General features: G+C 39.7%; 1 protein-coding gene across 3 annotated transcripts in view; it reads right to left on the bottom strand.

The window, feature by feature from the left end:
* Positions 1 to 22,531, bottom strand: part of SMAP1 (small ArfGAP 1) — a 184,665-nt gene that overhangs the window by 127,258 nt on the left and 34,876 nt on the right. For all 3 annotated transcript variants that reach the window (XM_055433520.2, XM_088840493.1, XM_055433521.2), the window contains exon 2: positions 201 to 334. In XM_055433520.2, the coding sequence (XP_055289495.1) occupies positions 201 to 334 (134 nt within the window). The remainder of the gene's footprint in view (positions 1 to 200; positions 335 to 22,531) is intronic.

The following is a 22,531-nucleotide window of genomic DNA, read 5'->3' as shown; positions in this document are numbered from 1 at the left end:
AAAACTACATTAAAAATTGACTTTACTACAGAACCAAGAAAAAATAAACATCTGTGACCTGACAGTTCAAGTTAACGCTCAAATTTTATATGTGGCATACACCATATTTCAATATACTACTTTATGATGTTAATCCTTAGATGCAAGGATTAAAGATCTTAAATCCATTTTAAATAATTTCTCTGTAAGGAAATGTTTACCTGGATCTGTTCTGGTGTCCATTGGTCTAGGTTGACTGACTTGACCCTGGATATATGAACCCCAAGATTCCTATGGATGCCAGCACATCTGATGCAAATAAACACACCAATATTCCAGGAAGCCCATCGAGGACCTGATTATAGGGAAGAAACAAAGAAAAGCTAGCATTAAAAACTAAAAAAAAATCGTAACAGCATATAAGAAGCATTCTGGTTCTTTATACAATTGTAATGAAGGGTTACAGAATTTACGGGCTCAAATTTTCAAATGACACATCAGCTTGCTAAGACCTGTCGTGGTTGTGCTGAAAGACTATAAATCAACCTTCAAGAACTTTAATGGGTTTACTAATTTTGCCTTCCTAGGAACTTCCCCCAAAATCTAAGAATTTAAAACTACTTTATGTGAACAGTTTTTTCACTAGCATATTTGATTCAGGAGTAGTAACAGCCCACAGTAAAGGTAAGTCCTTTATTAAATGTGTAGGGTATTGTTTAAAAGACTACCAACAAGTAAAAATCAAAGAGGTTTTTTAAAATGAAGCAGAAATTAGTAAAAAAAAAAAAACAACAATGAATCTAAACAGAAAAATGAACAAAAAAGATACGAATGGGTAATTCACAGAAAAAAAAATATATGGCCAATAAACACATAAAAATATGTACTCTCTCAATGGTAACTGGGGGAAAATACCCTTTCAAACTACAATAACTTCTACTTTGCAATCAACACCTTGAGGAGGGGATCATTTTTATCAATTAATACCGTTAATAAGTATAGGACAAAAAAAGGACTGCCTCAAGAAGACTTTTATCAACATGAATAAATCCCAAATATAACCCTGAGATTAAGAAAAGTTAAAGATGAATTGAGGTGTATTACAAAATGTTAGCCTTTGGGTCAAAAAACTCTGATTCAAACACCATAGAGAAACTCACCTAAATATGTAAGATACAAGCCTTAGCTGTACTATTCCTCCTACCTTTGACTGTACTATTTCTTGATAATTTTAAATGTTCTTATGATTATCTTCACATACTGCTTGTACAATTAAAATAAAATGGAAAATAAAAGTAATATCTGGAAATTATATAAAATATTCAGAAGCTCATAAAAAAGATTTTAAAATTTAGGTGTTTTTCTGTTTAAGTACATACTTTTTATCTAAAGATGAGAATCTACAAAATAACAGTGAGGCTAAAAATTTCAATGTAGTTAACACTAAACACATTTCTCAAAAATTCCTAAGGAGAGAGGTTATGTGTATACAATTTATGTCAAAATATCTTGCTTTTAAATTTGAGAAATGACACCTATAAACAAACATCTGGGACATGCTCTATTTAAGACTAATTGACTACCAACAGTGTCAAAATGAGTTAGCAGTCAACAGACCACTGCTGTCCATGGACTCAGTCACTTCTGAGCTGCATAAATTACACTGGACCTAGTAACAGAGCTGTAAGGTTCTCATCTGTTCAAAGGAGTTAGAATGGCTGCCCTCAATACTTAGATGAGATGTGCACAGAAAATATTTTTAAAATTTTAAAAAACTACTTAATGCAAGTTACTGCCATGTTAAGAAATTCTGATGATCAAAATATAACACTTTTTTTTCCTCTAGAGAAGTTCCTATATTGGTCTGTAAAGCAACTGTATCTTAACTTTCCTCAAAAGTAACTCCTATAAAGGCAGTAGGTCCAGAGCATGAAGAGAAAACAGAAATTTTCAGCACACTCCAAGAAAGGCTTCATTTTTGTGAAAACAGAATGATTTCCCTGGGAATAATCTGCCCGAACCTCAGCCAAATATAAATGGAAACCTCTATAGCACGATTTTCCTAACCTGGATGCTATGACTGAATGAACTCGCATAATACGATGCAACTCTCCATGCAGGTAAGAAAACTGCTGTACCCAACACAGTGGTGCATTTTTGTAACAACAAAAAATAAGAAAGGGACTGAAATGCATAAAAGCCTTGTGCAAGACTAATGCTAGCAGTAATATAAAAAAAGGCTACATTACTATTGAGCAAAAGCTATATATAATTAAATGTTAGATGATGTTTAAATCTTATTAATTTAAGGCTATAAAAACCATTTTATTGATTCCTACAAGGAAGAAAAAAAAAAGTTATCATTTATGGGAAACTTTAGCTCCAATCATTTTTTACATATTAAAATAATAATGTAATTTTGTCAATGTATCCTTCTTTAGAACATAAATTATCATAATTGAACAATATAATCAAGAACCCCTAAAAATACTTTAAAAGTCTAACCAAAATTACAAATGGAACATGCACTCTATAAAATTAGCCCTATAACTTTACCTAAAACTGCCTTGATAAAATAGTAGGTGCTTAACATGGCAGTCATTCAGTTATCAATATGAAATCCTTCTTTTCATTCACCAAGCAGGCTTCCCCAGTGGCTTAGTGGTGAAGAATCCACCTGCCAATGCAGGAGGTGCAGGTTAAATTCCTGGGCTGGGAAGATACCCCCAGAGAAGGAAATGGCAACCCATGCCAGTATTTTCGCCTGGAAATCTTCACGGACAGAGGAGCCTGGAGGGCTACAGTCCATTGGGTCACAAAGAGCCAGACACGACTTGGCGACTGAACAACAATAAATTCAAAGAGTACTTACCAATTCTGTGCCAACTAAATGCTTTAAAAGACCATTGACGCAATGATTAAAGGCTAAGTTCTCACATTCAGGAGACCATACCAATGTAAATAGATACAACCATTTTTTTTTTAAATTGGTGAAATCTAGTTCAGTTCTAGGTGAATAAATCCTTCCACCAACAATCTACTCGTACGAACAAAACACACACACACACGTGCTTACACACATGTTTATCAATTTATGCATATGTTTATTTTAAACAATATGACATGTCTATATACACATAGACATTCACACATACACAACACACCCTTTAGCAACATTTTAAACAGTAGGTCACAACTCATTAATTTAATCTCAACCAGAATTTGTTTTTAGAAGGAAAGTGGTATAAGTGTATCAGACGAAGAGTAAATATAACTTTGTTAAAACTTAAAAAATCATCAATTATACATATATATGTACAGACACACATACACACAAAATTCAGGTCACATTATAAAATGCTATTTCTCTGGATCAGAGTCAAGCAAGGCTGAAAAACACTACAAAGAAACTCATACATATATTCAAGAAGCTGTGTAACCAGAATATTTATAGTAGCATGATTTCTAAAAACATTGACAACTTAAATGTTCACCAGTACAATTATCTCCATACCACAGAAAATTATACAACAATGAAAATGAATACACTGCACGTATCAACCTGGTTAAATAGGACATTCGTAATCAATTTTAGCACAAGGTGATATATATAAAGGCTTCCCTGGTGGCTCAGACGGTAAAGAATCTGCCGGCAACGCAGGAAACCCAGGCTCGATCCCTGGGTCGGGATGATCCCCTGGAGAAAGGGCTACGTGCGCCAGCATTCTTCAGGGGCAAGGAGACAAGGCTATGGAAGGGCAGGCAGGTCTCACAGAGGGGGCCAAGCTTGAAACGAAGCTTAAAGGCTGACCCGGAGCCACTGATACAGAATATGCCAAGACACATCTTAGCAAAGGCTGAATAAGGTGAGGATGGTCAGGGAGTCTGGCAGAGCAGAAGGGCAGGGCATCAGAGAACTGGGGACCTTTCAGGAGCTGACAGAGGAGCCAGCTAATAATAGATTTATTATATAATAAAGGCCTCACACGGCAACTGAGAGGCCAACCCTGGCCCCCATGGAGAAGACCTCAGTGCTCTTTCAAGTGCACCTGGTCTTTCCTGCTTTTGCACATGCTGCCCCCTCTACCCCAATGCTTCCTGCAGGCCATGAGGTGCCAGGCTCACTCTGTCACATGCCGCCTGCTCTGGGTGACTTTGGTGACCCCTCCAGCCACAGCTGCCTCCCCCTGCTACTCTCCATCACTCATAACAGAACAGTCTCCTCTGAAGTCTACATAAAAATCTAAGGTAAACAAAAAGACAAATACAGGCAAACACAAACAGATGAACAGCTGGAGGGTCTAATTACTTCAGGAACTAAGTTTCAAAACAAGAAAAGTTAAAGAACTGCAGCGTCAGTTTCAGATTAGTGTCTCTCAAACTCTAAGGCGCATGCATATACTGGGGGACATGATGAAATCTGACGGCCCCGGACAGTGCCTGAGACTCTACAACCTGATAAGCAACTCGAGACACCAGAGCTGCCATTCACAGGCCACAGGGACAACAGCAAGATCCAGACTACTTTTTGTATGGAAGGTCTCATAGATAAAACAGTCCTTTTTCTTGTTGAGAGCATCTATCTGCATCTGCTCATATATGTTCTGTCCTTTTCCTCTTCCCATTTTATGTTTTATCTTGTTTCTTTTCATGTTGTGATTTTGTTACCAAATTGAAGTAGCTATAGTTATTTTTACTGTTTTCTTTTCCTTTACCCTTTATGCTATAATTGTTTTAATATATAGTTATATATATTTATTATATATTATATATAATTATTACATATAATTTATATGTAATTTAATTATATATATTATGTATGTGACATACATTAATACATAATATATTTATATTATATAATTATATAAATATATATATTTATATATAAATAGATGTTTTTAATATATTATATATAAATATTATATATTTTATATTATACTATATAATTTATATAATATATAATATAGATGTTATATATTACATTTATTATATTTTATTTATTTATAATGTATTTAAATTATATATTATAAATATATTCAATTATATATTATATAAAAATATAATATGTAATATATAATGTATAAATATATTATGTATATATTATATAATTATATTTATTATGTTTTCATATATAATTATAATTGTTAATATATAATTCTGATATAGAGTCACAATTTTATATTTGCCACCTTACTCAAAGTTTTGTGTACATTTGCGTTTCCATTTAGAAGAGTTCCCTCCCACGTCTCTTATAAGGCAGGTCTGCTGGTCATAAACTCCCTCAGCTTTTCCCTGTCTGGGAAAGCCCTTATTTCTCCTTCATATCTGAAGGGTAACTTTCCTGGGTACAGTAGTCCTGACTGACAGTTTTTCTCTTTCAGTGTTCTGAGAATGTCATTCCACTCTCCTGGCCTACAAAGCTTCTGTTTGGACAAACCCCAGGAGACAGTGAAGGACAGGGAAGCCTGGTGTACTGCAGTCCATGGGCTCACAGAGGTGGACACGACTGAGCGACACTGAACAAGTGAGGGATCCTCTGCAGCAACCATCCTTTTTTCCTTGGCTGCTTTAAGTCTTTCTTTGAGACATACAGATGGCTAACAACATATGAAAAGATGCTCAACACTGCTCATTATTAGAGAAATACTAATCAAAACTACAATGAGATACCACTTCACACCGGCCAGAATGGTCATCATCAAAAAGTCTACAAACAATAAATGCTGCAGAGGGTGTGGAGAAAAGGGAGCCCTCCAACACTGCTGGTGGGAATGCAAAATTGGTACAACCATTATGAACAGCAGTATGGAGGTTCCTTAAGAAACTAAAAATAGATAAAACCAGAACTACCGTATGACCCAGCAATCCCACTCCTGGGCACATCCAAAGAAAACAATAATTCAAAAAGATACCCCAGTGTTCACTGCAGCACTATTTTCAACAGCTGGGAGAAGGAAGCAACCTAAATATCCATCTACAGAGGAATGGATAAAAAAGATGTGTTACATATATACAGTGGAATATTACTTAGCCATTTCCTTCTCCAGGGGATCTTCCCAACCCAGGGATCGAACCCGGGTCTCCCACATTGCAGGCAGATGCTTTACAACCTCTCAGCTACCAGGGAAGCCCATTACTTAGCCATAAAAAGAATGAAATAATGTCATTTGCAGCAACATGGATGGACCTATAGAAATCAGAGAAAGACAAATATATGCTATCACTTGCAGAATGTAAAAGAATGATACAAATGAACTTATTTACAAACAAAGTAGAGTCACGGACATAGAAAACAAACATGGTTATGGGGGGGCAACTTGACATATACACATTACTATATACAAAAAAGATAAACAAGGACCTACTATATAGTACAGGGAACACTGATCATTACTCTGTAATGACCTACACAGGAAAAGAATCTAAAAAAGAGTGGATATATGTATTGGTTGGATGGCATCACCACATCAGTGGACATGAGAGAAACTGGGAGACAGTGAAGGACAGGGAAGTCTGATGTGCTACAGTCCATGGGGTCGCAAAGAGCCAGATACAACTCAGTGACTCTGACTGACTCATTTTACTGTCCTGAAACCAATACAACACTGCAGATTAACTACACTCCAATAAAAATTTTTAAAAAAGAAAAGCAGTGAAAAACCAGAGAAGGACTGCGTTTAAAAAATAAAAGGTCAACGTGTCAAAACTTTCTGAGAAGTCAAGAAGAATGGGGCTAGGGCAGAAGTGTTAACTGAGAAGCCACAGGTAACCTCATGGCTGGAAGGCAAGGAAAGAGAAAGAATTCGTTCCTTTTGAATTCAATTACCAAGTTGGGGGGAGGGACGGCATTTACCCATTTTGAATTCTGTTACCCTGTTAAACCCTTTCTCCCTTTCAGTCCCCAACTCCACTTCTTTAACATATCTACAGTCTTGATCCAACTTTATTTTGCACTACTCCAACATACTTACACATTCAGGAAGCCGATCGGTTAGTCAGAAAGCAGAAGAGACTCACTGCTTTCCCTTGAATACGACTCAGTTATCCAGTCTTGAAACTTTCCTGCACACCACCTCTCTTGCCTAGAATGTTCTGCCTGTGACCACACTAGTCCTACCTCATCTTCAAGGCCTAACCAGAGTCCCATACTCTCCACGAAGCCTTTCCTTACGATCCCACACCTCCATTCTCCTTCTTATACATGTCTGTAGCCCAAGACAGCTTGTCTCAGACAAGACACCACAACGGATACCTGCTGCATCTCCATGTGTAACTAGTCACGCCTACTGAAGTGAACAGCACAGTTCTCACCAGGAAGGCAGTGTGTGGCCTGCATCACCTAAAGTAAGGCAGCAGGTCTAGATGAGGAGCCGGCAACACAGTAAAAGATCTGCTAAGTCTGATGACTTGGTCAAACACAAGTCCTTTAATACCTGAAGCAACCCATGATTTATTTAAAAGTAGAAACAAAAGCAAAACCTGTGAGGCAGATACTGTTCTTTTTAATATCCTTTTGCCATTCTTCCTTTTTAAAAATAAAGAAAAAAGCCCCTAAGTTTTAGCTACAAACAAGGCTACACTGATAGAGGATACATTTCTCAGTCTCCTCTGTAGCAAGTGTGGCCAAGGGAATGTGAACCGAAACGATGTGTTTTGCCATTAACCATGGGAAAAGTGGCCCAAACTGGGCCTGTTTGTCTCCGGCCTCTTCCCCTTTCCTATGAGCTGAGAAAATGGTGAGAAGGGAAGCTGCTGCCTTGGATCCAGATAGGAAAACTTCAAGGTGAAGAGGACAAAACCATCAATACTAGTTCATCTCCATACTAATGTGAGGAAACAAACTTCTATCCTGCTGAAGTCAGAGTACCTGAGGGTCTTTCACAGTTACAGCTTTTCATGCTGTTCACAACAGAGGATGAGACGGCTGGATGGCATCACCGACTCTATGGATGTGAGTGCGGGTAAACTCCAGGAGTTGGTGATGGACAGGGAGGCCTGGTGTGCTGCAGCCCATGGGGTCGCAAAGAGTCGGACACGACTGAGCGACTGAACTGACTGACTGACAGTTATAGCAGCTAAGACTGTAATCTATCTAACTCAATGTTCACATTATACATGCACGTTGGCAGCAGGAATCGGAACATACTGAAGATTTATTCCTTATTTCAGAGCCAAAACTGTAAAAGAGGTGTTTAAGAAAAGTAAAGTACATTTTGATCGAACCTTAGTTTTCTAGATTCAATTTAAATCACCAAATATGCACTAAGTGTCTACTCTTATCAAGGTATTAAATGAAGGAAACAAAACAGATTCTTCCATCAAAGAGCTTGCACTTTAGTAAGTCATTCAACAGTTACAGTGTTTGTGCAAATAATGTAGGAAATGGAAAGGGAAAAGGAAAGAGGAAAAGACGAGCAAAGGCCAGGTATATTAGCACAGGCTTTGCAGAGACAGCGGCATTTGAGGTGGTCACTGAAACGAAAGTCCAATTACAGCAGTAACTGGGTATGGTCTGGACAAGGTATAAAGACAAGATACATTCTGGTAAAGTGCACAGTGCCCCATCCACCCTGAGGAGTTTCACCTGTGCTGTGAAGCTACAGCCAACAAATACCACAGCACTTGATTACTGCTAAGCTTCTTTATTTAACTATGGATTTAATTTTTTTCAGTTGTGATATTATGCACCTAACATTTGTGTGACAGAAGCGACTACTAGCTTTCAAACAGATATTAAATAGTTTTAAGAAAAGAAACTCTGTAGAAACTGGAAAAAATGAGGTTTGTTGAATGACAAATCATTAGGTATCCAAATAATGTAAAAACATATATATTTTTTAAAAGAACAGGAATTTTACTGAAAATTCATTATACTTGCCTTGTAGATCTCACAGAAATAAAATGAAATCGTATGCTCTTCTGAAAAGAAACTTCTCTAAAGTTTCTGATTACCATGAGAGACTAGCAAACAGAAAAATCTCTCTGAATCTTTTTATGAATAAAAAATTTCTTTCAAGACTTAATCCTTCCATAAAGCCTCCTCCAATTCCAACACTTTTTAAATAACATTTATCACAGTGATTTACAGTTAATTGCTTCAGCTATCTCTTCTGTGACACAGTGATCTCTTTGAGCATAGGGACTTCATTTCATTGATCTTTGTGTGCTCTGTACCCAGCACAGCATCTGCTATAAAACTGCAGGCAGTCTCTAGCTTACAAATGGCACCTGAGACCTTGAGTCACCTGAGTTACTGCTGCCAAACACACAAGGAAGTATTTAACAGGAAAGTGGCATCTTACTGAATATGCAAAACATTATTCACTGTATTCCAGAAACACCGCCTGATTTAATCCTAATAAATGTTGCTGTTGTTCAGTGTCTCAGTCGTGTCCAACTCTTTGCAACCCCATGCTTCCTGCACACCAGGCTTCCCTGTCCTTCACTATCTCCCAGAGCTTGCTCAAACTCACGTTCATTGAGTCAGCGATGACATCCAACCATCTCATCTTGCCACCCCCTTCTCCCATTGCCTTCAATCTTTCCCAGCATCAGGTTCTTCTCCAATGAGACGACTCTGCATCAGGTGGCCAAAGCACTGGAGCTTCAGCTTCAGCATCAGTCCTTCCAATGAATATTCAGGGTTGATTTCCTTTAGGATTGACTGGTTGGATCTCCTTGCTGCCCAAGGGACTCTCAAGAGTTTTCCTCAGCACCACAGTTAGAAAGCATCAATTCTTCAGCGCTCAGCCTTCTTTATGGGCCAACTCTCACATCCATTCGTGACTACTGGAAAAACCACAGTTTTGACTAGACGGACCTTTGTTGTTAAAGCAATGTCTCAGCTAATACACTGTCTAGGTTTTCTTCTAAGGAGCAAGCATCTTTTAATTTCATGGCTGTAGTTATGGTCCACAGTGATTCTGGAGCCCAAGAAAATAAAGTCTGTCACTGTTTCCATTTTTTCCCCATCTATTTGCTTTGAAGTGATGGGACCAGATGCCATGCTGCTGCTGCTGCTACTAAGTCACTTCAGTCGTGTCCGACTCTGCACGACCCTATGGACAGCAGCCCTCCAGGCTCCGCTGTCCACAGGATTCTCTAGGCAAGAACACTGGAGTGGGTTGCCATTTCCTTCTCCACCAGATGCCACAGGAAGTAGATAATATTCCCACACTGTATTTTGGGGACTGAAAAATGTAGAAAAAACAAAATAAAACAAAAAACTAGCAATCAAAGAAGAGGGAGAGCTAAGACTATTCCATGAGAAGAATCCAGAACATACTTGTGAATACTCTGCATCTCCTACCATGATAATTCCATCCTTTGAAACAAAATTCCTATCCACTGGTTTTACTCTGAACTGTCACCGTCTGAAATGTTAAGTCATTTACTGTTGAAGCCAGTAATACATATTTAAAGATGTAAATAATCTCTTCACCTCTCCAAAAGTATTAATCCTTCCCACATCATTATAAGTTCATTTCTTTCCTCATTATACCTAAGCTTACAGGCAGTAAGAACTGGATTTGGTTTGGTTTTCTTTGCTGAAGAAGGAAACTGCAAGGGGGAGCAGAGGCGAGGGGCAGGGCAGTGCCCTCTGGGACGGTGAAGGCGGCTCACTCGGCAGTGGCCTCCTGGGGAGGGGGACACGGCCAGTAGTAAAGGGCCCTGAGAGGAAGCACTCACACCAACTGGAACACGCACAGAGCCCTTTCTCCTGCCCTGCCATGAGGCCCTCCGCTCCACCCCGGAGCACCAACTACCTTTCGCTGCTTGCAGTAGACTAGGTTATGGGCGAGGTCTGCTTGACGGCAACAATCCATGAAGACATGTTTTCCACAGTAAAAACGAAACTACTAACTTGCAAAACAGTAAGTAAGGGGGCAGGGAGACTGCAAACAGGCATGAGGGATCTTTCTGGAATGATAGAAGTGTCCTAAAATTTTATAGCGGTGACAGTTGCAAAACTCTGCCAACACATTAAAAATCACTGAATTACACACTTAAAATAAGTGAACTTTATAGCATGTAAATTATATCTCACCAAAGCTACTTTAAAATTTTTTATACATTTCTTTAAATATGAGAATGAAACATCATGTGTTTCTTTTACTGCTTTTTCTTTACCAGAAAAGAAAGCATGGCAGCCAGTAGCAGAACTAGTGAGCTGAAATTGCAAAGCGCTAGAGGATCTCCGGAGAAGGCAATGGCACCCCACCCCAGTACTCCTGCCTGGAAAATCCCATGGTCGGAGGAGCCTGGTAGGCTGCAGTCCACGGGGTTACTAAGAGTCGGACATGACCGAGCAACCTCACTTTCACTTTTCACTTTCATGCATTGGAGAAGGAAATGGCAACCCACTCCAGTGTTCTTGCCTGGAGAATCCCAGGGACGGGGGTGGGTGGGGAGCCTGGTAAGAGGCAGTCTATGGGGTCGCACAGAGTCAGACACGACTGAAGCAACTTAGCAGCAGCAGCAGCAAAGGATGATCTCACTGGATGTGTGAAGTGGATGATGTAGAGTCCTGTCAGAGACACAGAAACGCTGGCCAAGAAGACATGGACACAGCTCCCATTTAGATGGTTTCATAATTAAACCCAAAAGTGTACACAGATACTCTATTATTACTATTTTAACAACAGTTATTTCAAAGTGCCAGTTTCTTCCAGCAAATATACTCAACAAAACATTTAGTTCACTTTTTTAAAAATTATCTTTATATAATTTTTAAAGGCTACACTCCATTTACTCCATTCACAGTTATTACAAAATGCTGGCTATATTCCCCACGCTGTACAATACATCCTTGAAGCTCTTTTGTTCGTCCTTCAGTCGCTAAGTCGTGCCTGACTCTGTGACCCCATGGACTGTGGCTTGCCAGGCTCCTCTGTCCTCCACTATCTCCTTGTAGTTCATCTCATACCTAATAGTTTGGACTCCAATTCCCCTTCCCCTATTGTGCCTCTCCCCATTTCCACCAGGAAACACCAGCTCGTTCTCTTTACCTATACGTCTGCTTCTTTATTATTATATTCACTAGTTTGTTACATGAGAAGGCAATGGCACCCCACTCCAGTGTTCTTGCCTGGAGAATCCCAGGAATGGAGGAGCCTGGTGGGCTGCCGTCTATGGGGTCGCACAGAATTGGACATGACTGAAGCGACTTCACTTTCACTTTTTACTTTCATGCATTGGAGAAGAAAATGGCAACCTACTCCAGTGTTTTTGCCTGGAGAATCCCAGGGATGGCAGAGCCTGGTGGGCTGCCGTAGCCTGGTGGGCTGCCATAGCCTGGTGGGCTGCCATCTATGGAGTCGCACAGAGTCCAACACGACTGAAGCAACTTAGCAGCAGTTTGTTGTATTTCTTAGATTCTGCATATAAGTGACATCATACAGTATTTGTCTTTCTGTCAGACCTCTTTCACTTAGCATAATACCCTCCAAATCATCCATGCTGCTTCAAGTGGCATTATTTTATTCTTTTTTATGTCTGAGTAATGTTCCATTGTATAAATATACCACAACATCTTAATCCAATCAACTATTATTGGGCACTCAGGTTACTGCCACAGCTTTGCAAATGTAAATAATGTTGCTATGACATCAGGGTTTTGAATTAGTAATTTTTGTCTTTTTAGATATATATAACCCAAGAGTCCCTGGAGAAGGAGATGGCAATGCACTCCAGTGTTCTTGCCTGGAGAATCCCATGGACAGAGGAGCCCAGCAGGCCATGGTCCACAGGGTTGCAGAGAGTTGGACACGACTAAAGTGACTAAGCATGCACAACCCAAGAGGAGAATTGCTGGGTCATACGGCAGTTCTATTTTTAGTTGTTTAAGGCACTGATGCTAAAGCTGAAACTCCAATATTTGGCCACCTCATGCAACGAGTTGACTCACTGGAAAAGACTCTGATGCTGGGAGTGATTGGGGGCGGAAGGAGACGGCGACGACAGAGAATGAGATGGCTGGATGGCATCACCGACTCGATGGACATGAGTTTGAGTGAACTCCAGGAACTGGTGATGGACAGGGAGGCCTGGTGTGCTGTGATTCATGGGGTCGCAAAGAGTCGGACACAACTGAGTAACGGAACGGAATGGAAGGCACTTTCATTCTGTAGTTTTCCATAGTGGCTGCACCAATTTACATTCCCACCAACAGCATGCAAGGGTTTCCTTTTCTCAACATCCTTGCCAACATTTGTTATTTGTGTTCTTTTTGATGATGACCATTCTTACAGGTGTGAGGTGATATCTCACTTTGGTTTTGATTTGTGTTTCTCTGACGATTAGCAATGTTGAGCATTTTTTCACGTGCCTGTTGGCCATCTGCACTTCTTCTTTAGAAAAATGTCTATTCAGTTTAATTGGGTTGTTTGTCTTTTTGATGTTGAGCTGTATGAATTGTTTACATATGTTGGATATTAATATCTTATTGGCTGTATCATTTGCAAATATCTTTTCCTATTCTGTAGGCTGTCTTTTCATTTTGTTGATGGTTTCCTCTGCTGTGCAAAAGCTTTTAAGTTTAATTAGGTCCCATATGTTTTTGCCTTTATTTCCTTTACTTTAGAAGAAAGATCTAAAAAATACTGCTGTGATTTGTCAAAGAACGTTCTGCTCTAGGTTTTCCTTTTTAGCTTATTTTTTAAAATACAAAATATTTTAATATACAATGCTTTACTAGGAAGGAAATAAAAAGTTTTTTTTAATATCCTTTATTTTTTTAATATGAAAGTAACATTCTTTGGTATGACCTACTTGTCTACAGTTGATCTACCTCACATTTACATTTCTCAGCAAAGTGGCATCAGGAATGTTACAACATGACAGGCAGTGATAATATCTGACAGAGTTTCTGCACAAATTTCCAAAATTCAAAGAGTCATTACAATGCTGATTAGAAGAAAGGTTCTGTATGGTATTTTAATCAATCATTTCCAGGAGACTAGAATATAAAGCATTAATACATGCCAAGCAATTGTAGTCACTTAAAAATGAACTCCCAGCAATATTCTATCTTAGGTAATTTATTTTTTCTCCTAAAATCTGTCTGAAATAAGACTGACAGTAAATAGTATTTAAAAAAAAAAAATAGGGGGGTGTATAGTTTTAGTTTTCAAAAACATAACTGATCTTTAACACACTGCAGTCATCATTGTTCAGAATCTTAATTTGGTAAGAATCTTATATAGACCCAAACCAATAACATAACAGAAAACAAAGCTTCTGAAAGAAAATCTCTAGAATAAAGAAATCTTAAAACTTTTCTATTCAGAAAGATGATACATAAGTTGTAATATTTAAATAATTCCCTCAGAATTTTTTTAAGTCTCTTACACTCAGAATAACAGCACATGCATTTATCCAACAAGCATTTGTTGAGTGCTGACCATCTCAAGGCACTGTGCAAGGCTCTAAGGAGTCAGTGGTGAACAAAACAGGTGAACTCCTGCCCTCTTGGAGTCTACATGCCAGTGGAAAGCGGGACACAGCAAACTAACATGTGAGGGGAACAGTGTGTCAGTGGCAGCAGACATTAGAGAGAAAAATAAAGAAGTGGACAGGGAGGACGGGTGGAAATGGCCAGGCACGTTACTGTCACTTGGTCAGGAGAAAGTGTGTTTGACCAGAGACTGGAAGGAGGCAGGGGAACAAATCCTGCAGACACCTGGGCACGGGATGGCAGCGAGGGGACCGCTGGCCACAGGACTGAGGAGGAGGGCATGCTCCCCCAGTTGAAGGCCAGCCTGACATACATTTCAAAAGTGCTGAAGGCATGCCTAAGAAACGCCAAGGAGGCTTTTGTGTTTGTTTCTAACACTGTCTATGAAGGTCACTTTTACATTCCTACATCAAATACAGTAATAAAACATGTACTATGAAATATTTGTAAATGGTTTTGCCAACAAAAGTCCATGTAATTAAGGCTATGGCTTTTCCAGTAGGCATGTAGGGATGCGAGAGCTGGACGATAAAGAAGGCTGAGCACTGAAAAATTGATGCTTTTGAGCTGTGGTGTTGGAGAAGACTCCTGAGAGTCCCTTGGACTGCAAGGAGATCCAACCAGTCAATCCCAAAGGAAATCAACCTTGCATATTCACTGGAAGGACTGATGCTGATGCTGAAGCTCCAATACTTTGGCCACCTGATGCAAAGAGCCAACTCATTGGAAAACTCTGATGCTGGGAAAGACTGAAGGTGGGAGAAGGGAAGACAGAGGATGAGATGGTTGGATGGCATCACAGAGTCAATGGACATGAGTATGAACAAAGTCTGGGAGATGGTGAAGGGCAGGGAAACCTGGCGTGCTGCAGTCCACGGGGTCACAAAGAGTCAGACATGACTGAGCGACTGAACACAACATAGTCTCTAGGAATGAATCAAGCACAATCAGTGTGTGTGTATATATTTATATCCAGCATTTTATTTCAGTGCCCAGCACATGCCTTCAGTTCAGTTCAGTCGCTCAGTCGTGTCCGACTCTTTGCGACCCCATGAATCACAGCACGCCAGGCCTCCCTGTCCATCACCAACTCCCGGAGTTCACTCAAACTCATGTCCATCGAGTCGGTGATGCCATCCAGCCATCTCATTCTCTGTCATCCCCGTCTCCTCCCACCCCCAATCCCTCCCAGCATCAGACTCTTTTCCAGTGAGTCAACTTGTCGCATGAGGTGGCCAAATGAAAGACAAGACAGAAAAAGATAAAGTTAGGTAAGAAAATTAACGAAAGGATTCCACCAAAGAATGTTTTGGAAATGCACTGTTTTTCCATCAGGCACTGGAAGGGGTAGTTAAAAAGCAAAAACAAAATGGTAATCTACCCCCTACTCTTTCCAAAACTGCAAGTCTAACTGCAGGATACAGAGCAGACAAACACACTCACAGAGGCTCACTATCTTAAGAAAGTTGGCTGTGTTTGCAAATACTCTGATTTCAACCCAAAGGTTTCCTTAATTATGTGACATTTTCCTGAATTTGTATCTGTCAATCCTGACAATGGAAAATTTATCCCTGATGTTACTGGGACAATTGATGGGATCTGAGTAAGGTCTATGGGATAGGTAATAGAATTACATCAATAGTAATTTCCTGATTTTGATAACTTATGATTTTAAAAAATTCCTTGTTTTTAGAAAGTAAACACTAAAGCCAGGGGTATAGGAGCATTTTGTTTATAATTTATTCTTACATAGTTCCATAAAAAAAATAACATGAATGTTTATGTAGGAAAAAAAGGAGCAAATGTGGTAAAATGTTAACATTTGGAGACTAGATAAAAGATGATGGAGAGTACGACATCAATAGCTGCCTTCGTTTCATTATGCGCTTTCACTTGCAGAAATGAATAAATGAAACAAATGTATGCATGACCACTCAACAGACAACTGTAGTAAAAAAAAGTTTAGAAAAAATTTATCTCTGTATTTATATGACTTCCCTGAACATGTTTCTTCTCTGAAAATAAAAATACCACACTCCCATATTCAAATGATCACTACAAACACCATTCCTGGCTCATTTCATTTACTGCTGATATAGGCCATGATTTTGGCTTCATAATCTTCAGTTTCCTTAAATCATGCTATTTCATTGATTATATGATACAAAACAACCTATTTAAGGAGAAATAGCACATTAAAGGTACACATTAATTATCAGACACTTCTTAATACGAGAAACACAAGAAAGTCCTTTTTATAAAGGAAGAAATGTGGTGGATCTCTAACACCAATCTCTTCTCTAAGCATCAGATTCTTAATAACCAACCTGGCTACCGCAGCGCCATGTCCAAGACAGAGCTCGTCTCTCCACGGAGCCCCTCGCCCACGTCTGGCCCCTGCCCTCACACACAGCTCCTCCTGCCTCCGCCGATACAGCTGGCAGCAACACTATCCACCTGATGACTTCAGAAACAGGTCATTCTTACTCTCGCTTTCAGCCTCCATAACCATTCAATCAAACAAAAGTTCTAATCATTTTAGTTTTTCGGTTGCTATTTTTTTTTTTTTTGGCTGCGTTGCACAACTTGCAGGATTTTTCCCAACTAGGACTAAACCCAGGCCACAGCAGTAAAAGCCCAGAATCCTAGCCACTAAGACACCAGGGAACTCCCCATTTTAGTCACAGTTATTTCTCAAATCCGCGACTTTAACCTCATCCCAGCTGGACCTCCGCCCCTGTTCAGGAGTTCACCAAGCACCACCCGGAGGGCTACATTGTACAACGTCCTCAGAAACAGCTTCCTAACCCCAAACATTGCCTCTAAAATTTATGAATCCAGCAGACAAAGTTTAATTCCTCTAAACATTACCAAGCAAGGCACTTCGGCTCCACCTATTTCCCGAGCCCCATCTTTTGCTAGATTCATTTCCATTAACAACAAAATATTTTTAAGATTTCTCCTAACCAGTTAATTATTACATTTTGGGTTTTAGCTTCTAGTTAAGTTACTTCTAATCTTTCTTTCAGCATGAACTCTCTGAAAACCTCAAAAAGATTTAGATACACATTCCACAGCAGAGACAAAATTAAAAAATTCTCTAACTCAAAAGCCTTGTGAAAAAACAAATCATTAAGAAAAATGGATCAGACTCATCAGAAATACAAGGTTAATCTGGGCCTATGGGCAACTTCCCTACAAGTTTAAAGTGAAGTAAGGCTGAAAGTGTTAGTCTTTCAGTCGTGTCTGACTCTCTGTGACCCCAAGGACTATAGCCCACCAGGCTCCTCTGTCCATGGAATTCTCCAGGCAAGAATGCTGGAGTGGGTTGCCACTCTCTTTTCCAGGGGATCTTCCAACCCAGGGATCGAAGCAGGGTCTTCTGTATTGCAGGCAAATTCTTTACCATCTGAGCCACACTAATAATCCCCAGCTTATCACTAAACAAAGAAATTTAAACTGAAATAGGAGAATACTGTATATACTGATTTTCCCTAGTAGCGCTGACCAAGAAAAAAGCAGAAATACTAGAAAGAGTTTGTGGAGAGGAGGGAGCAATAAAAAAAATACTCTGCTTTAGTCATTTCTCTTACAAAATCTGCTCTGTGAAAATCAGTAAATGGCAAGTCAGATAGATTCTTCTTTCCCAATAAACAACACACATATAGACGAAGGTGGTCGAAAGTGTAAGGTAGAAAGCACTCGGGTTGTAACGGACAGCATGATGACGACGGTTAACAGTGCTGTGTGATGGGAACGCTGGTGAAGAGCAGACTAAGAGTTCTCACCACAAGGAAAAACAAGCACACATGCACACTCACTTTTATCTATATGAGACAATGGACGTTAACAAAACTTACTGTGGTAATCACTTCTCAATGTCTGTAAGACAAATCATCATGCTGTACAACTTATACTCACACAGCTGCTGCTACTGCTGCTGCTAAGTCACTTCAGTCGTGTCCGACTCTGTGTGACCCCACCAGGCTCCCCCGTCCCTGGGATTCTCCAGGCAAGAACACTGGAGTGGGTTGCCATTGCCTTCCCCAATGCATGAAAGTGAAAAGTGAAAGCGAAGTCGCTCAGTCGTGTCCGACCCCCAGCGACCCCATGGACTGCAGCCCACCAGGCTCCATCCATGGGATTTTCCAGGCAAGAGTACTGGAGTGACTTGCCATTGCCTTCTCCTACTCACACAGCAGTGTATGCCAACTGTTCCACAATAAAACCAGGGAAAAAACTATCATTCTTTTAACCTAAAAAATGTTTAATATAAATTTTTATTTGGTATTACTAATTTAAATTCAACATCCTTTTGTTATCAAAATAATAAATCATATGCTCTGTCATAGTTTCAAAAAATTCTAGAGTTTATTCATTTTGTCAAATTAAAATCAAGCTCAAAAAGTTGCATGTTTATGTGATAAAAATGTAACAAAATCTAATAAATCTAAATTCCAGTACAACTAAATTTACTGTTATCAAAACTTAACTTTTAACAAAAGAAATTATTAATGTCAAAAGCAGCTGGTAAAAGCCAACTACTGCTAAGATCACAGGAAAACGCAGAACAAGGAAAGACAAATATATCTGGTAAAATATACAGTTAGATTCCTAATCATCATTTTTATTCTACTACTATTCTAATTCCCAATGATTAAACTCTAGAAACTACAGTGAACACTCACTTCACTCGGCTGCTCAGTCGTGTCCAACTCTTTGCGACCCCATGAACTGCAGGCTGCTCTGTCCATGGAATTCTCCAAGCAAGAACACTGGAGAGGGTTGCCATTCCCTTCTCCTTCTCCAGGGGATCTTGAGACCCAGGGACCAAACTCGGATCTCCCACATTGCAGGCAGATTCTTTTTTTCTTTTTTTTGCAGGCAGATTCTTTACTGTCTGAGCCACCAGGGAAGCCCATACTGAAACCTGATCTACTGAATATACCTGCACCTATACAGTAACAACTCAACTATTCCACTTTTCTGCTCATTCCTGAAATCTACAGTCCATTATTATTATTCACTCATGCCAAAATTCTAACAATACTCCCAACATAAAATAATTCAGAGGACGGTGTGGGCATCTTAATCTTAATTAACAGTGGGCACCATCTGGCAGTATGGCAAACATTTCCCCTTGGTCTATTAATACTAAAGCGTTAAATAAAAACAGGGTTATACAAATTTTTAAATTTTAATTATGAAGATACTTAAGTGTACAGAAAAGCAAACAAAGTAGCAGCACACTGCTTTGGCTACCCTATCAGTGAAATGGTGCTGAAAATAGACGGCAAACAGTAACAGCTGTAGGAAACATCAAGTGAGATAATCTGCATGAAACACAGTATCTGACATACAGTCAGATCTTGATAAGCGTTAATTTTTTCATTAATTTATAACCCAATTAAACATGCTAGGTATTCCCTCTGAAGACTGCTCTAAAGGTTAAGATTTTTCATTTTAAAGTAAGATCACTTGGATCATATTAAGACAAAAACTAAAGCAATAAACCCCAACAATAAATGTTTCTTAAAAGAAATCAAAATAAGATCCACCAACGCTGTTGCCAAAATCTTGACCTAAAACCAGGCCAAGATATAAACAGAATCAGAATCTCGGTGCCTGTTTCCCTTTGAGTGTTTCTAACTGCACCATTATCCAAAACTTCTTAAATTTTCTCTAGCCCTAACCAAACGCTGCCACTCTTCACCATCCTGGCCTTCATTCCTTGGTAAACGGGCCAAACGGCCACACTGCACACCACTGCAGTAGGCCGAGTTCACGGAACAGTCACTGCCTGAAGGCAGCCTCACAGCTCTTCTGCAGAAGGACCTGGGGCTGAACCGCCAAGACAGTAAGATACAGAACTACAGGCAAGTAAGACGGCCCCTCCAGACACCAGTTTCCAAAACTACTACACAGGGCAATTTCATCGACACCCTTTAGGGTCCCCTGAAATTACAGCAGCTGGCACATGTCAGCTTCAGTCCCCTTTGCGGACAAGGCCGTCTTGTCACTCCTTACACATTTCAATGATAAAATCTCGCCACCTAGAGTCTCCACCAATCACATGCAATTATATCTATCAGAAAATTCTCTCATACCAATATGAGACTCCCACAAGTTCAAAGAAGTAAAAGATCAGATAAGTGGAAAACAGCTGGAGGCAGCTCCATGAAAGTGCTGTGAGTGTTACCTGGAGTGGGCCTGGGAAGGTGGATGAGACTCAGGTGAGCAGAGACTCAGAAGGTTAATCGTTCACTCATTCATTAACTCACTGTCATCGAAAATGTGCTGAATGCTTATTACGTGCCAAAAACTTTCTAGATGGTGGGAATCCAGTAGGAAAATAGAACAGATGAAAGTCCCCCTCTTCATACACTGCATGTTCCAGTGGAGCAAGAGAGACACACAAACAAGTCAGAAAATGTTTAGGATGTCAGCTTATGATAAAGGTTATGGAGGAGTAAAAAATTAAGCAAGTACAGAGAACAGCAAGTGCTTGGAAAAAAGACAGGATGCTATTTTCAATACAAGTGCCAGGGAACACAATGAGGTGGCATTTGAGCAGAGCCCCAAGACAAGGAAACAAGCAGATACCTGGCAAAAAGCGTTTCGGATGGAGAAAATAAAAAGCACAAAGGCCCTGGCGCAATTCCAACAGGGTTAAAAGCAAGTAGAATGAAGGCGCACAGGAGCTTTGGTCAACAGCACCTAACAAAACACAAAGGATGAGAGCAACAGAGAAAATACACTGAAGGCTCTGCAGAGAGTCTGGGCTCCCAAACGTGGTGTTACACTGTTAGCAACAAGGACTCATCAAACAGTTATGAACAGGCCAGTGAAACGAATGAAGTCATCGCTTAAGAAGAGGCATAAAGAATTCTCAATTACTGAGTTTGCTATTATTATCTGTTAACTACACAGGAACAAAAAATAACTTGCTTTCTCTTCACCTTCTTCTGATATCAGCTCAACTAACACCAATTTTCAACATTAAGTGAAAAAATGAATTTTAATAGTATCTTTATATTTTTCACACATATATTTTACATATTAAACAAAAAGCCTTGATATGGGGAAAGCAGAAACTGTTGGCTGACATGATATTCAGAGTTAGCTATGAAGTTCAACCACTTTCTTGTCTTCCAAGTTCACAAATAATGGAGATGGCTGATTAAGTCCACTTGATGTCTTAGGTATCAGTAATAAACCAATGAAACACTGATGTATCAAGATTTCAACATTTATCACTGTGGAATATATTAGTCTTGTTTGCATTTTTAGCATGAAGAATCAATGCAAAGATAAGCCAAAGTCTGTACCCGTTTGAGAACTGCATGCTCTAATTACATACACAGATGTTTTCAATAGTACAAAATAGAATGAGATGCTCTCTGAAATATGAAATATATAATAATATGCTATAGAGTATAATCACACTTTAATTGGACCTGATAAAAATCTGTGATATCAGCAGTCAGCAACGTAACATCAAATTTGTATCTGCAGAGCTCATCATAGGGGACTTCCTCTACACATCAAGTCAGCCTGCAGGGGCCAAGCACTGGCTGGGCGGCTCGCTCTGTGGCATCACCAGTCGGCAGGGCCGGCATGGAACGGACCCTGGGGCTGCAGGGCAGCTGCGACAGCAGTCGTTCTGCCATCTCCTCCTGTGTTGTGCCAGGAGCTCTAAGTCTTACATGAAAACAAATGCTTTGAATAAATTCAGTACAACTATTCTCTCCAAGAAGCCTAGGGAAAGTTTAAGTTTCAGTAAAAAGAAACTAAAGTTTTAAAAGTAATTTTCTTTCCCTGCCCCTTTTCTACTCAAGTACTACACTGAGTTCCATTTCTAGCCAACACGAAGGAATGGCCACTGAATCTACCATGCTGCTGCTGTTGCTGCTGCTAAGTCGCTTCAGTCATGTCTGACTGTGAGACCCCATAGACGGCAGCCCACCAGGCTCCGCCGTCCCTGGGATTCTCCAGGCAAGAACACTGGAGTGGGTTGCCATTTCCTTCTCCAATGCATGAAAGTGAAAAGTGAAAGTGAAGTTGTTCAGTCGTATCTGACTTTTAGTGACCCCATGG

This window comes from Moschus berezovskii, chromosome 10, assembly GCF_049115385.1.
Source record: "Moschus berezovskii isolate FMDL1 chromosome 10, NW_MosBer_1.0, whole genome shotgun sequence".
Taxonomy (NCBI): domain Eukaryota; kingdom Metazoa; phylum Chordata; class Mammalia; order Artiodactyla; family Moschidae; genus Moschus; species Moschus berezovskii.
The sequence above is the reverse complement of the archived record's forward strand: the minus strand, read 5'-3'. Positions and strand labels throughout refer to the sequence as shown.